This window comes from Maniola jurtina, chromosome 8, assembly GCF_905333055.1.
Source record: "Maniola jurtina chromosome 8, ilManJurt1.1, whole genome shotgun sequence".
Lineage (NCBI taxonomy): Eukaryota > Metazoa > Arthropoda > Insecta > Lepidoptera > Nymphalidae > Maniola > Maniola jurtina.
Genome location: NC_060036.1, coordinates 3,612,812 through 3,628,415, shown reverse-complemented (window position 1 = coordinate 3,628,415; position 15,604 = coordinate 3,612,812). Strand labels below are relative to the sequence as shown.

At 36.6% G+C, this 15,604-nt stretch overlaps 1 protein-coding gene across 2 annotated transcripts in view; it reads left to right on the top strand.

The window, feature by feature from the left end:
- Positions 1-405: 405 nt before the first annotated feature.
- The window catches only part of LOC123867340 (protein timeless homolog), a 63,425-nt gene continuing 48,226 nt past the window's right edge, over positions 406-15,604 (top strand). Inside the window, exons 1-12 of one of the 2 annotated variants that reach the window (XM_045909339.1) lie at positions 406-842; positions 1,593-1,776; positions 2,419-2,553; positions 2,934-3,190; positions 3,656-3,853; positions 5,865-6,047; positions 7,809-8,096; positions 8,872-8,996; positions 10,919-11,069; positions 12,207-12,287; positions 12,768-12,877; positions 13,814-13,861. In XM_045909339.1, the coding sequence (XP_045765295.1) occupies positions 589-842; positions 1,593-1,776; positions 2,419-2,553; positions 2,934-3,190; positions 3,656-3,853; positions 5,865-6,047; positions 7,809-8,096; positions 8,872-8,996; positions 10,919-11,069; positions 12,207-12,287; positions 12,768-12,877; positions 13,814-13,861 (2,014 nt within the window). In that variant the 5' untranslated portion in view covers positions 406-588. Of the gene's footprint in view, positions 843-1,592; positions 1,777-2,418; positions 2,554-2,933; positions 3,191-3,655; positions 3,854-5,864; positions 6,048-7,808; positions 8,097-8,871; positions 8,997-10,742; positions 10,894-10,918; positions 11,070-12,206; positions 12,288-12,767; positions 12,878-13,813; positions 13,862-15,604 lie in introns of both variants that reach the window. The other variant, XM_045909338.1, reaches the window with a different exon arrangement.

Genomic DNA, 15,604 nt, shown 5'->3' with positions numbered 1-15,604 from the left:
AACTTATAATTAATATTTATATAAATTCATCATTAATTCTGTCCAAGACATTTGAATTTTGAATCATACTTGGAAAAAGAAATGAAGACATGAACGGACATAACTTTTCAGTGATAAATGAATATAGACTAAAAAACAATTGGATTTGACCCGTACCGGAAATGAGGAAAAAGAAAGAATTATACACATACATTCAGATGAATCTTTGAAGATTAAAGAAAAAAACATTTTATTAAAAGAATCGACTGAACAGGCTATGCCTTCATATTATTTCATAACAACATAAGAATAATAATCACTACGACTTACCAGGCTGCATGGTCTACGACCTTTGCCTCTCGAAGGGGATAATTAAAAACAACAAAAAAAAAAGTTTTCGCGCGCTTTAATTTGTCACATGCCAATGCAAAATGTCATGTCGAAAAGTTTTACGTCAAAACTTCATCAAAACTTAAAAATTCTACGAAAAAAATCTTCTAACTGATATTTATTGAGAAATAATTCTAAATTAACTACTTTATTAATGCTTTAAAAACCGATTACGTATCAACCTAGTGATGTGAAGTGAAATAAGTGGTTATAGTGACCATGAGCTCCATACTTTCCGCAGAACTTTCAGCGACTTGCAATGCACTAGGAACCTTCAATAAAAAGACTGGGAAATATTTAATAGACGATTTTACACTCAACACAGTTAAAGACCTGATAAGGTACTTGAGACGCGATGGCGAAGACCACGAGATTCGAAGGCATTTCGGGCAAACCAAAGTGCTGCAGACAGACTTGCTGCCTATGTTGATTGACCATTGGGAAAAAGACGAACTCTTCGATGTAACACTTAGGTAAGTTTTAACCATTAGTGAAGAAAATAACTTCTGTTTGAGAAACTTACAAAAGCAAAAGATTAAGGGAAGTAATCAATTTGCATCTCACTGGCTAAGCTGGCAGTTAGGAATTCCTGGTTACAGAGTTCACAATTTTTTAACTAAAATGACTTCTAAATAATATATTGCTATGGCTTTCCTAATGTGTTCTGTGGAAAAGAATATGTTAGTTTTAGACTTGAGTTTAATTTCGAGATTGTGTACTTAACAGGGCTCTTTTCTAAAACACCACAGGCATAGATATTAGTTTCTAGAATATGTCTGCAAAATTTCATGGACTTTGGTTGCTTAATATTCAAATGAAATTGGAACTGCGTTTGTATGGAGGGAGTGACGGAGAGACCCCTCTTAACAGAATTAGCCACATTATTATTATAAACTTGTGACCTGCCCAATGGTGCAATATAGATACTATATTGTAATGTAATGTAATAATGACGTCAGTGTGGTTATTTTATCATATTTCAAAAGAATAAAACAACATTTTGAATTAAAGCTCTCAGTCTGCTTGATTTCTTCCGACATCTTGAACAATTATCATTATATTTCAACAAACTAACTATGAACATATGAAACTTCCTCTTGAATCACTCTATCTATTGATAAAAACTGCATTAAAATCTGTTGCTTAATTTAAAAGATCTAAGTGTACAAAAAGAGAGATGGTGGGAAGCGACTTTGTTTTATACAATAGATTAATATTTTCAGACTGATTGTGAATCTGACAAATCCAGCTCTCCTGTTATATAGAGAAGAAGTGCCAGCGGAAAGGTCAGCCCGCCACAATTATTTACAGATTTTGTCACATCTGCAGTCATACAAGGAGGAAGCTTTTACAAAAGTTGAAACCTGGCAGGTGTTCTCTAAAAAATTGGCTAAGATACTAGAAATAGTGAGTAAAAAATTACTTTCTCTCTATAATATACTCCTTATTACTGGTGGGTTGAATCCCTATCCATCAATGAAATAATAAAGGTTGGAATACTATTGCATTGGATTCTCAGGTGCTTTTTAATATATTAGTAATAAGTAAAGTATCTGAGTATCAAGTGGAAACAGAGTCTTCTAGATGCTTCCCATAGTTTGTTTCCAAGTTAAGACAGCACTATGACTGATTAACAGACAATGCACAGCTTAAACCAGCAGCTCTAAAAACTTGAAATGCATGTAGGTTCTCTTTGTAACATAGATATCTAATCACTAATCAGAAAAGATTTTAGGAAATCCAAACAGGAACCTTAAAAACCAAAATCTGTGTAGACAAAGTTGCAGGAATCATAATAGCTTAGAAGTCATAGTTGAAAATCATATTATTTAAAATTTTCAATTTATACATGCAAACCATATTATTATTTAAAGTTTTCAAATTATTGGGCAATAAACATATTTTGATAAAATCGGAAACCTCCTTTGGGCTTTGCCGCAGTCGGGTAATAATATATTTTTTATTTAATTTACTTTGATAGAAAAAAATTATAATAAACAATATACTTAATAGTTTTGAGCATTGAAATATCAAATCAATTTATCATAGGACTGGTCAGAAAGAGATGAAGACACTGGACTGATCATAGAAAGGATTCTGATATTGATCAGAAACGTTTTACACGTGCCTGCTGATCTTGATAAAGAGAGGCGACCTGAAAATGATGCCAGCATACATGATCAGGTTTGTGAATAGTATTTTCAACCATGGGAAGATTGTCATCAACATTATCAACTGGTAGATGGTGATGGTCCACTGTTGGATGAAGGTCTCTTGTAGAAACTTCCTCACTCCACAACCCTGCACCGCCTGCAACACGTTTGCTGTCGTCAGTCCACCTAGAGGGAGAGAGGGCCTTCCAACGATGCGCTTTCGGTGTGAGGTTGTCATCTTGGGACCCCAAGATCTATCCGTTTTACGAAAAAATAAAGAATTTCGTGAATTTCGCAACTTAACTAGAAGTGAATTTACTCCTAGTTAAGTTACTAACAGTATAACATTATATAAGTAATTATTAATTTAATACTTACAATTTATTTATTTAAGTGTTGCCATTTTTGTAGGTACTCTGGGCTCTAAACCAAGCAGGAATCTTGGACATAATCTTGTATATGTCATCGGAAAACGAGAAACAGTATTTTATGCATATCTTAGAAATTATATCTCATTTATTGAGAGAGCAAAATCCAACAAGTTTGGCTGATGCAGCATTGCAGAGAAGTGTTGATGAGAAGTTAAGAGATGACCAGGAACTGCTTATGATGAGGATGTCTGAGAGTAAAGAAAGGTTGAATAAGGTTAAACTGTATTCTGCTACTAGGTAAGGGAATTTGCCTTTTTTAGGGTTCCGTACCTCAAAAGAAAGAAAAGGAACCCTTATAGCATCACTGTTGTCTGTCTGTCTGTCTGTGTCTGCCCATCTGTCTGTCCGTCCGTCTTATAAATGCGAAAGTGAGTGTGCTGATTTGTTGATTTATTGATTAACCGTCAATCACGTTGTAACCGTGAAAGGAATAGATGTGATTTTTTTGCATGGGAATAGTCAAAAACATGGAGAGTGACATGGCTACTTTTTATCCTGGAAAAAAAAATTTCCACTGGGGAAGTTGCCTCTGAACACCAATCAACTTTCCATACAATCTGCTCATAGTCCACCAATTGATCACACAATAAGGTACAAAAACAAATTGCACCTGCCTGGAGTCGGACCCAGAACCTTGCTTGCAATATAATCATTGCCAAGAATTTTTCAAATAGATTCATTCTTTACTTAAAATTGTTTAAGGCACTCTCGTTTCGGAGGTACGTATGTGGTGCAAAATATGAAGTCCATATCAGAAAATCAGCTCATCAGCCTGAAGCCACTCAACAAAATATCCGACTTAGACTTTAACGGCAGCAAGAAATCTAAGCTGGTCAGACCAAAGAACAGAAGACCTGTTGAGAGTGGATTCTTGGAAAGAAGATCTGCGTTTGCTATTCGGTAACAAATATATTGGAAATAACTGAGTCCACAACTTTGCCAAAACTTAGTCTTAAAAATTTTTATTTGTAAATAGGTAACACCCTTGAGAGTTGAAGTTTAGTTTTATATATTATTGTATATTATAACCAATGACTATGTTACCGTCAATCTGTATAGTCTGGTATTCTAAAGAAGACCTTCATCCTGGTCATTCCATAGAATACCTAAAACATTCAGAAAATGTATAAAATGTTTTTATTTCATACTTTACCTAGGTGTTCTATACAATTCTTAAACATCAATAAATGTATGAAATTCGGGATGAAAAATGTCTTCAGGCATAAATATTAGTATACAAATGCGATTATGGTTTTGTGCCTGTCATCTAGTAAAGCATAAGGGCCAAATGTGGTCCAGAACAAAATCTGAGTACCCTGACTCCACACAGCATTGTCTGTCTTACCGCTAGAGTGTTTTTGTAAAGCGCGAGGCCAGAAGAGAAGAGAGAGCGAGAAGCGCGAGTCTTCTGCCGTGGCCCATTTGAAAAACGTGATATTTAATCAATAGTCATAATCCCCATTATCATTAACATCACAGTAATCATCATAATTATGATCAACATCGTAATCCATACTATCCATACTAATATTATAAATGCGAAAGTGTGTCTGTCTGTCTGTCTGCTACGTTTTCACGGCCCAACAGTTTAACCGATTCTGACGAAAGGTACAGGGTTAGCTTATATCCCGGGGACGGACATAGGCTACTTTTTATCCCGGAAAATCAAAGAGTTCCAACGGGATTCCTAAAAACTCATCCGCTTAACCGATTTGTATGAAATTTGGTACCGAGGTAGTATTGCGTCCCTGTTATTGACTTAGGCATTTTATCCCGGAAAATCAAACAGTACCCACGGGATTTTTAAAAACCTAAATCCACGCGGACGAAGTCGCGGTCATCCTCTAGTGAAAAATAAAACACAGATAAACTGAGAATCATTATGATAACCATGATGATCTTGGTTATGGTGAGTATTATCATCATAATCATCATCATAATTCTTTTTTTTTCCTCTCTCGTCTAGCTTTACAAAGATTAGCCAATGTCAAGTTTGTAGTTATTTGTAACAAGTTAGTTAAACTATACAAGTGTGGACCCCGTCTGTGCCGGCGCTCGCCGACACACGCACGGCACCCCCTTAGAGCGCTTTCCAGTCAGTTTTAACAAAAAAACACTCCAAAAAGGCAGAGCACGACTGCCAGCTAACACCAACACAGACGAAGTCCATCATAATTCTTAGTTTATCTGTGTTTTATTTTTTTATTTATTCACTATTTCTACGTTATAATGTAACAATTCATACATAACCTAGGAACATTTACAAATTGTATGGAATGGCTAAAATTGTATACAATGCCTAGGAAATGTATGAAAATGGTAAACGATAGATTACACATTTTATACTTTGCCAAAATAAACGCGGTATTTCATGGAATGTCTAGGTATCCTATAGAATGACTGAATCACACAAACTGCTGGTAACAGATACATGCAATATTTTTAGCTATTTGTGTTATTTTTTTTTGGGATTTAGTTAAATAACATGGGTAACCCTTTTTCGCACTTACGGCCGGCTAGAATTTGGAATGCGGTTAAACGCGAAACCGCAATAAAACAAAAAGTAACTTTAACGGCTTAGCCATAAAATAAATTAACTTTTTAGATAAGATTAAAGATTTATGATTATAGGTATCTATTTATCTACGAGCCGTATATTATTGTTTGGTCTCGTATTTTGATTGGACTAAAGCTGCGGACACATTACTGCGTAGTGGTGTGTCACATTAATGCAATCTGGCGCGACGAACTGAACTTATCAGAGCGCGCCTCAATAGGAAGCGCGACCGCTTGCCAAGACAAACTACTGTGCATGTCTTTATAAAATTAAATGTATGATTGAAAGTTTACCGCATCATGACACGCCACATATATTTGCGCCTTAATGCACAAGAGCCTTGATATGTTACAGATTATTCCTAAAAGAGTTTTGCATAGAGTTTTTGAACACATCGTATAATCCGTTGATGCATTACGTGAAAGATGTGCTGGTGCGAGCCAAGGCGCAACAGAACGACGAATCTTACTACTTGTGGGCTATGAAGTTCTTTATGGAGTTTAACAGAGGACACAACTTCCAAGTTGGATTAGTAAGGTAAATATCTTATTTTTATCTTGCTAGCTCAAAAAATGTGCGCCTTTTTTGCTTAAAACCAGTGATTGAAAGTAAATTTTGCTCAGCGATAAAAAGTGTTTTGTAATTAGAACTCTTGCCATTGGTATTTCTTATTTCGTGGCTCACGTTTCATGGTTTCATGGCATGGTAACATTTTCTTTTATCCATATTCCATCCATACTAATATTATAAATGCGAAAGAGTGTCTGTCTGTTTGTCTGTCTGTCTGTCTGTCTGCTAGCTTTTCACGGCCCAACAGTTAACCGATTTTAATGAAAGGTACAGAGCTTACATCCCAGGGAAGGACATAGGCTTCTTTTATCCCGGAAAATCAAAGAATTTCAACGGGATTCTTAAAGGCCTATCCGTTTAACCAATTTATATGAAATATACAAAGGTAGGTTGCATAGCGGAAATTCACATGGGCAACTTTTCATCCCAGAAAATCAACAAGTTCCCACGGGATTTTAAAAAACCTAAATCCACGCGGACCAAGTCGCGGGTATCATCTAGTAAGCAATATTTAAAAAATCTATTGAATTTTTGGTTAGTTGTTTAAGACTTATTTATCTAAGCCGTTCGAAAATATCGTTTTAAGTGCGTGCGTTTTTTGTTTGTTTGCTACCGATTTTAAATTAACTTCCCAATGAGCTTGAGACTTGTTAACATAGCTCCTTTCTCGTCTGTCTGTTGGTAAGATTTTCTTTTCCGCCTGTTTGTTTAAAAAGAATTTGCTATCAATATTAAACTAACTTCCCGATTAGCTAGCGATTCGAGATTTTAAACATAGATTGAAACTGGATAACAATGCAACATTAACTGGCTTTCTTAGTTTCTTTGTTTGTATGTCTGTTAGGTACAAATTTTGTAGTCGATTTTAAACTAACTTCCGGATAAGCTAGCGACTTGAAATTTTAAAGATAGGTTGGAACTGCACGACAATGTAATATTGATTCGCTTTCTTGTCTCATCATGATCAACCAATCGCCGGCTCACTACAGAGCACGGGTCTTCTCTCAGTATGAGAAGAGTTTAGCCATAATATAGTCCACCACGCTGGCCATGAATTTGCAGACTTCACACGCATTTGGGAATATTATGTAGAACTCTCAGGCATGCAGGTTTCCTCATGATGTTTCCTTCGCCGTTAAAGCGAGTTATATTTAATTTGTTAAAAGACCATGTCCGGGATCGAACCTCCCAAATAGGATGCGATTGTCCTAACCACTAGGCTGTCACGGCTCAGCTTTCTAGTCTATCTGTTTTGAAAACGAATTTTTAAAACAATAATGAAGTAAAACGGCGGAAGTGTCTTTTTCTTCTCTGTTTCTCTGCGTATTGTCACCAACTCAAGGAGGAACTATCAGTGACTATGAAGTTTGGATCATAATGGTTTTTGGAGATAACAGCTAATAAAGGTTTAAAAAATCTTGTGTTAAGGTATAAAACCTAATCTTTTTATATTTTCTTCGAAATAGTATTAGAAATCATGTCATGCATTGCCAGATGCTTAGTGTCATGGGAACGCCCTGCCACACACCCTTAAACATTATTGTAAAAATTGGGGACAATACACAGAGAAACTTTCAGCTTTTATAAAATAACGAAGGTCTGGTATTTGGGGATGCTGATAACATGTTAACTTGAGCTGATAACGAAAATGATTCCATTTTGAAATCCAGCTTGGAAGGAGTATTTCATATTTTCTTTCTTGTGTACACATCAGATGCCTTTTTTTAGCGAAACAATGTCCGTACCAATGTTTCATTACGTACAACAGCAGTTGGAAAAATACTACGATATGATAAAAATCGAAAAGAAAAAATTCGCACCTTGGGTCCGAAGACTGCACCTCTCGCTCAGAGCCTACAAGGAGTTGCTCAATACTCTACTAGCCATGGACAAAAGTACTGATGATTCAGTCAAGGAGTCGGCAAAAGTACTAAAGAGTAATATATTCTATGTTTTGGAGTATAGAGAGTTTATACTGTCCATTTTCCTGAATTACGATGAGAATAAGATGCCGAGGTGAGATAATATTTTATCTGTTAAATATTTAGTCCATGGCGCGGCGGCCAATTTTAATAGTAACTACTCAGGAGATATCCCTCCCTCCTTCCATCCCTCACTCTCATAGATCATGCAATCTGACACAATGGGATGCACGCTGGGATCTCAGATTGGATGCAATCTGACACGACCGGACGAATATCATACGCAAGAGCGACGGCTCTACGCGCTCAAAATTATCTGTTATAATCTGTGAATATATTTATAGAGTCAATAATAAAAATTATGTCTAGGTATATTTATAATTTTCAAATGATGAAACAATAAACACAATATACCTAGGTTGTAATTTTACCATGTGACGCAGCTTGGTCTAATTTTATTTGTCTTATATTAGGTCCTTACATATGAAATTGGCGTTTTGTAAGGGAGGAACATAAAGTCGATATTTTTTAAATATAATATATTTATTTAATCAAAGTATTGCTATCTTTGCACTTTTGCCATCTCATAGGTTGTTCACTGATCCCTTTACTAAAAAAACCATTCGAACGGGAATCAATAAAATCTTTGAAGGCGCTTTGGTCTGCCCCATTGAAGTTGAATTTTTTCCCTTGCAAGAAGTTATCCTACCTAGACCTAATATATTTGGCAACATTTAATAGCATCCCGCAAACGATCAGAAGGGTCAAGCTTACAGCGGTTTACCTATAGTCATGATTGTTAAGGTGTAGATATTTTGACCCAGTTATTTTAACTTGCAATATCAACAAATAAAAACCGGTATTTTTAGGTCATACTTAGTTGATTTAATAGAAACAATACATCTGTTCCTGAAGATGTTGGAGCATTATTGCAAAAAGACAGGACTTATGGTACAGAAGAAAGTACGCAGAAAGGCAAAGACGAAAAGCAAGAGTAAGTTTACTTCTATAATATAAAAGTTGATCTTCGACATGTTTAACGTATGTCTACGTTACTCATATCTGATACATACCGTTAAGAGGGGTCTCTCCGTCACTTGCTTCATACAAGCGTAGTTCCAATTTCATTTGAATATTCCAGAATATGTCTGCAAAATTTCATGGACTTTGGTTGCTTAATATTCAAATGAAATTGGAACTACGATTGTATGAAGCGAGTGACGGAGAGAGCCCTGTTAAGGTTTGGAACGCCCTTCTGGCGGGCGTCTGTGTTCCTGCCATGTATAACTTAAGTAGGCTTAAATAATTTAACTTCAAGGCAAGAGTGAATAGGTATCTTTTAAGCAAGCGCGCTCCAGTATAGACATCATCATGGTTTTCCTTAATACATGATTATTACGTAGTAAAAAAACCGGCCAAGTGCGAGTCAGACACGCGCACCCAGGGTTCCGTACTCGGGTAATATTTCCGACATTTTGCACAATAAATTAAAAACTATTATGCCTAAAAATAAATAAAAATCTATTTTAGAATACACCGGCAAAGTCTTTTCATATGATACCCCACTTGCTATAGTTATCTAACTTTGAAAATTGAAACACATTTTTTTAAATGATGTAACCACAAACTCACGGTTTTCGGATTTATTCCTGTACTTGTGCTATAAGACCTACCTACCTGCCAAATTTCATGACTAGGTCAACGAGAAGTACCCTATAGGTTTTCTTGACAGGAATGACGGACGGACGGACGGACAGACAGATAGATAGACAGATAACAAAGTGATCCTATAGGGGTTCCGTTTTTCCGTAGACTGAAAATCTTACAGTTACCTAGTAGTATTTATCCCACACATTAAACCCTTAGAAGACTCAACGCCAGTACGATCAAATTGCTGAGCATTATAACGGTACTCGTTTTCTGCATTTAATAGGAGTCGATAAATTCCTGACCACTGCTAATTGCGGTCGCACTCTTCGAGAGGAAATACGATCGGCACTAGTGCCTGAAAAATAATAGGAAAAATAGTAATAGTTACCAAATCTCCTCCAGATATTGTCAAATGGTGGTGTAAGATGCTCTTCGTTCAGCAAAATATTCTTCAGTTTATTTTTAGGGTTCCGTACCTCAAATGGAAAAACGGAACACTTATAATAGGATCACTTTGTTGTCTATCTATCTGTATGTCTGTCTGTGTCTGACTGTGTATCTGTCAAGAAAACTTATAGGTTACTTCTTGTTGACCTAGAATCATGAAATTTGGCTGGTACAAAGGTCTTATAGCACAAGTAAAGGAAAAAATACGAAAATCGTGAATTTGTGGTTGCATCACAAAAAAAAATTAAAATGTGTTCATGAACAAATAATAATTAATACAAGAAAATAATTGTACCAAGTGGGGTATCATATGAAAAGGCTTTACGTAGGTACGAATCGATCTGCTTCCTTGTTTCTGCTTACAATCGCTAGGGTAGGTTTGTCTTTCCAGTTTCCGTTTTCCCCCCTCGATTTTTAATAACCTTATCTTCAAATCAAATTATAGCGTTATGATAGTCATCGTATAGACATACGAGAAGACGCGCCTTACTCGTGCTCACCTTGGCTGCATAAGCTCTTGGAAGTAAGTAACCATTTGTTGAACTATAAGTATTAAAAAATATCAGTAAAGCTTGCTACGCAGACCGCTCTCTGATGTGCCCATCGATCAACAGAAGTGAGTAACTGACCCTCTCGTCAACAGAACAGAAGCCTCGTGCCGCCATGCCCGCTACAGCAGAGGTAGCGCCCTGGGAAGAGGTGCGCCCGCAAGTGGCGGCCGTGCTGAGCGCTGGCGTCGAGCATTGCCCGCCTCCCTTCGATGCAGCCTCCGATGTGCCCATCGATCAACAGAAGTGAGTAACTGACACTCGTTAACAGAACAGAAGTCTCGTGCCGCGAAGCCCGCTGCAGCAGAGGTCGCGCCGTGGGAGGAGGCGCGCCTGCAAGTGGCGGCCGTGTTAAGCGCGGGCGTCGAGCACTGCCCGCCTCCCTTCGACGCGGCCTCCGATGTGCCCATCGATCAACAGAAGTGAGTGACTGGCAATGAACAGAAGTCTCGTGCCGCCAAGCTCGCTGATTGCTCGCCAAGGCTTTGAGGAAATCTTCAAGAGTCTTTGTGGACAAACACATTTTCAATCCACTTTTGTAATTTTTTTAATTAATAATAATGGATACCAACAATTTTCCTTATGTCGCTCTCATTAATAAATAATAATTTATTAAAAATTGATGGAGCGTCGTTAAAATTCCACTTTTTTCATTCAACCATTTTCTAGCATCAAAGCAAATAGTCTAGATGCCTGGAAGATTTCTCATAAAATGTTATGCTAAAATTTATAATGCTTAAGAGCAGCTTTTAGCCCCGCGCCCGTGTCTAGACGTTTAATTTTGATGATAGAATCGAACAAAAGTATCTAAGACCTAAAAGCTTCTTTGTATAAATTGTTTTATTCTACATTTCACGAATGGAGTTAAACATACCTATTCCAAGCTTTTATCATTTTGGTAGGTAGGCTGACTCTTTTATATACCTGCTGTATTTTAATATTACAATATTCGGTCCTTTAATTATTCAAGGAGAAAAATATTGTCAACAGTAGGTAGGTAGGTATACCTAAGAAAAATTAATTAATCTGTACTTAGGTACTTGTTCAGTATAGTAGAAGTTTTTGTCAAAGTTTATATTATATATTTCTTCTGTATTTTTATTGAAATTGGTATTTTTAGGGTTCCGTACCTCAAAAGGAAAAACAAAACCCATATAGGATCACTTTGTTATATTTCTGTCCGTCTGTCGGTTCTATCAAGAAAACCGTACTTACGGGGTACTTCACGTCGACCTATAGAATCATGAAAGGCAGGTAGGTAGGTCTTATAGCACAAGTAAAGAAAAAATCCGAAGGCCGTGAATTTGTGGTTGCGTTGTCGCTTGTAGAGTTGCACTAGCCACGTCTTGTGAGCGGAGTCGCTGGTGGTTGCGCTGTGGTTGCGATGTGGTCGATATCACCCACGCGGTTGAATTTGGCGACATAGTGTGGTCCATGTGAATTAAACTACTTATTTTAATACAAATTAGTGCCCGCCCACATGTTGTGATTGTGATACGTGTGAATCCTCCCTGAACCGTCTCTGGTCGTGGTAAAATCTACTGTATTATTTTTGACAGAGAAGACTGCATGAAGAAAATACAGAAATTAATGCGCGATCACAAGTATGAGGACGCAGTGGGTACATTCAGAGCTGCACGGTGAGAATTTTAATTAATATTCATAAATATTATATAAAGGTGGAACATACTTGCTTATTACATATTATGCTTGTTATGTAATATTCTCGTTAAAAATGGTACATTTTAAACCTTTTAAAGTGATGGCGAAAAGTGCACTAAAAGACTGCATATCCATCAAAGCGTGGCGTTATAATTATAGGTATTATTTTTCACGTTAGATATCTCTGTTTAAGTAGATACCAAACTTTAGACACACATAGATACAGAGTTAGTCAGAATTGATACTGCCACTAAATTACCTAGCTAGCATACTGTCAACTCGAATCGCGTAGCATCTACATCGCACTTTGTAAACATGTTTCTACCCTTATCTAAACTTTTTGAATTCTTTTGAAACGTTTAAATATAGTTGTTTGTTTTGAGATGATAATCTTAATATTACAGTTAATATACCCAGTTTAATTCGTAATTTACGTAAAACTTTTTCAATTTAATCAGAGAAGTATGGCCAGAGGAAGGTATATTTGGAGTGGACGGTATACCAGAAGACGAAGAACTAGATATGCTTGAAACTATTTATAATACGGATCTGGGAGTCGAAGTAACAGGTAAGAAAATACATTGGCATTTGACCTTGATTGGTTCAGTCTTATAAGGTAGAAGTCCCTTGGTGCGTATAAGCGCAACGCAATAACACTACCTGCGCTTAACATAGTGTTAGAATGATTAATTTTACACAGTGCGTTTGTACCCTAAAGACGTTTCAAACTTTTTTAACATTCAGTAACATGGTAACTAACATATTAGCTATTGTAAAATGTTTTCAAAGCTTCCACACTTGTAAAACATGTTGTAGAACATTCCTAACATTTTCCCCTCCCGCCGCACTGCAACCCCGCTGTCGCCCGGGTAAATGTTTTCTAACAAGTTACAAATTGTTACAATTTGTTTTGTTGGCAAATGTTAGAAAACATTTAATAAGTTTTGTTATAAAATGTTTTGTTTTGCGAAAAAAATTGAATAACAAATGTTTATCAACATTTTTGCATCTGCTGTCTTGAAGCACCTTTACAACTAGCTGATCTATTGCGAAAAAGCTGCGTCAGTTTTATTGCTACAATCTCAATCGTTGTATATTTCTGAGTTTATGGTATTCTTTCTGCAGCAATGCATTTAGTGTTAGAGTGAAGACAAATCAAGTAATTGCGACCGTCATTCAGTAGCTGCACACACTACGGCGGTAGGCCCCCGGTTACATTTCAATTACGCTGATTACCTACCTGTTCTGTAATTTCAATAGTATTCGATTTCTGCTTTGTAAACAGCGTGTAATATGTACTCGTGCAAATAACAGCATGTAATCTGCGTTCATATGCACTAATAAACCCTACAGACCCTGCGAGCCTGCATTCAGGCTTTAATTAGCCGTATTGATCTAACTTGGAGCAGTATTCAGGTAACGAATTATGCTTTTGAGCTGTGAATTAGTAGTGTTAGAATTTAGTATTCTACCACAGTTGATAAAGAAAATATATTTGTTTTAGAAAACGTTCCGGTTGAGACACAAGACAACTCCGAATACGATGAAGAAGGTAAGTTCATTTCACAGTTTTGAAGGAGTAAAAAAAAAAAAACAAAGTGACCAAGTATCCCTAATATACGAGTATTTGAGGGAACTTTTGCACAAAACTTAACTTGATATTTGATATTTATCAAATAAATACATTTTTCTTTGTGCCAATATTCGTGAACATCTGTGAATAATAATAATTGGAGTTCCTTCAATCCGGTTTTTTTAATATTTTGATCTACGAGTAGGTACATATTGTATAACCGTATTTAAAAACGGAAAGCGATAGTTGAAGGGATTGAGAAGAGATAACATTCATTAGTGCGTTACAGTGCAAAGCTCGTTAGTGTGATGTAGAATTTTATATGTTTTTGTGATTTAGCGCAAACATGCGACTTTTCGAACGACCAAAATAAAAAAAATATTGTATGAAACATAATTTATTAAAAAAAACTATTACTGAACTTGTATCTGGTAGTCATACTAGTATCACCATTTGTTGAGCTTATTCATGACTAGCTGATGCCCGCAGCTTCGCCTGCGTGGATTTAGGTTTTTAGAAATCTCGTGGGAACTTTTGATTTCTCAGGACAAAAGTAGTCAATCCGTAATAGCCCGTCCCCGGGATTCAACTTGTGTCTGTACCGCGTAAAAACATTTAAACGGAGATCCTTTAAAAATCCCGCGGGATCACCAGGATTTAGGAATGCAATTCCTTACAGCATCAGGATTGAGGAGTTGGGTCCTCGAAGTCAACGACAAAGTCTTTACATGGCAAAAATACCTTCAATATCAATTTATAACCGACGACAGTTTCTAAATCCCATCCACTTTGGTGGTCAGGTCCCCTGCAGCATCAGGATTGGGGAGTTAGAACCCAAATTTTTTATAGGGCAATGTCGCAAGGTCATCATTTTTTTGTCTTTGTCTGACAAAAAAATTACGCAAATCGGTTCAGAAATCTCGAAGATTTCGGTATACATAGGTAGAAAAAGAGAACTCCTTTTTTGAAAGTCGGTTAAAAAGTAACCTATGTTACACCCTGATGAATCCTCTACTTGTGTGTGAAAGTCCCGTCAAAATCGGTTCAGCCGTTCCGAAGATTAGCCCGTTCAAACAGACAGACAGACAGACAAAAATTTTAAAAACGTGTGATTCAGTTATAGTATCGTTCAAATAACCATATGAGCTTAATATGAGGTAGTTACTTCGTAATTACAGACAGACACTTCAATTTTATTTATGAGTATTAGTATGTATAGTTTTTTTTTAATAGCAAGCAAACGAGCAGGTGGGTCAGGTGGTGTTAAGTGATTACCGCCGCCCTTGAAAATTTGCAGCACTAGGAACCGCCAATGCTTTGCCGACCTTTCAGGAATTTATTGGTCCGCCCCTTGAGGAACCCCATATTTGTAATCTAGTGTAATATAGTGTAATATTAGCCAAGTTAATCAAGGTAGCCAAGCCAGAGTAATCCTTCTATACCTGAAAGTATACCTTCAAGGGTTAACAATCACGGCTTAACATTCTTACAAAAATAAATGTAATAATATTAGCGTTGTGAGTGAAGCGAGCGGGAGGCGCAAAATCGCGCCTTGTAACACTTGAATTTAAAAAATCTATATCAGCGCGCACGAAGTCGAAAGCATCAGCTAGTAAAAAAAAATTTAAGAGTGATCTAGGCTACTTTTTGATTCGGGAAAACAATATGAATAAAAAAACCTAAATCCTCGCGAACAAAGTCGCGGGCAAAAGGTATTCAAAT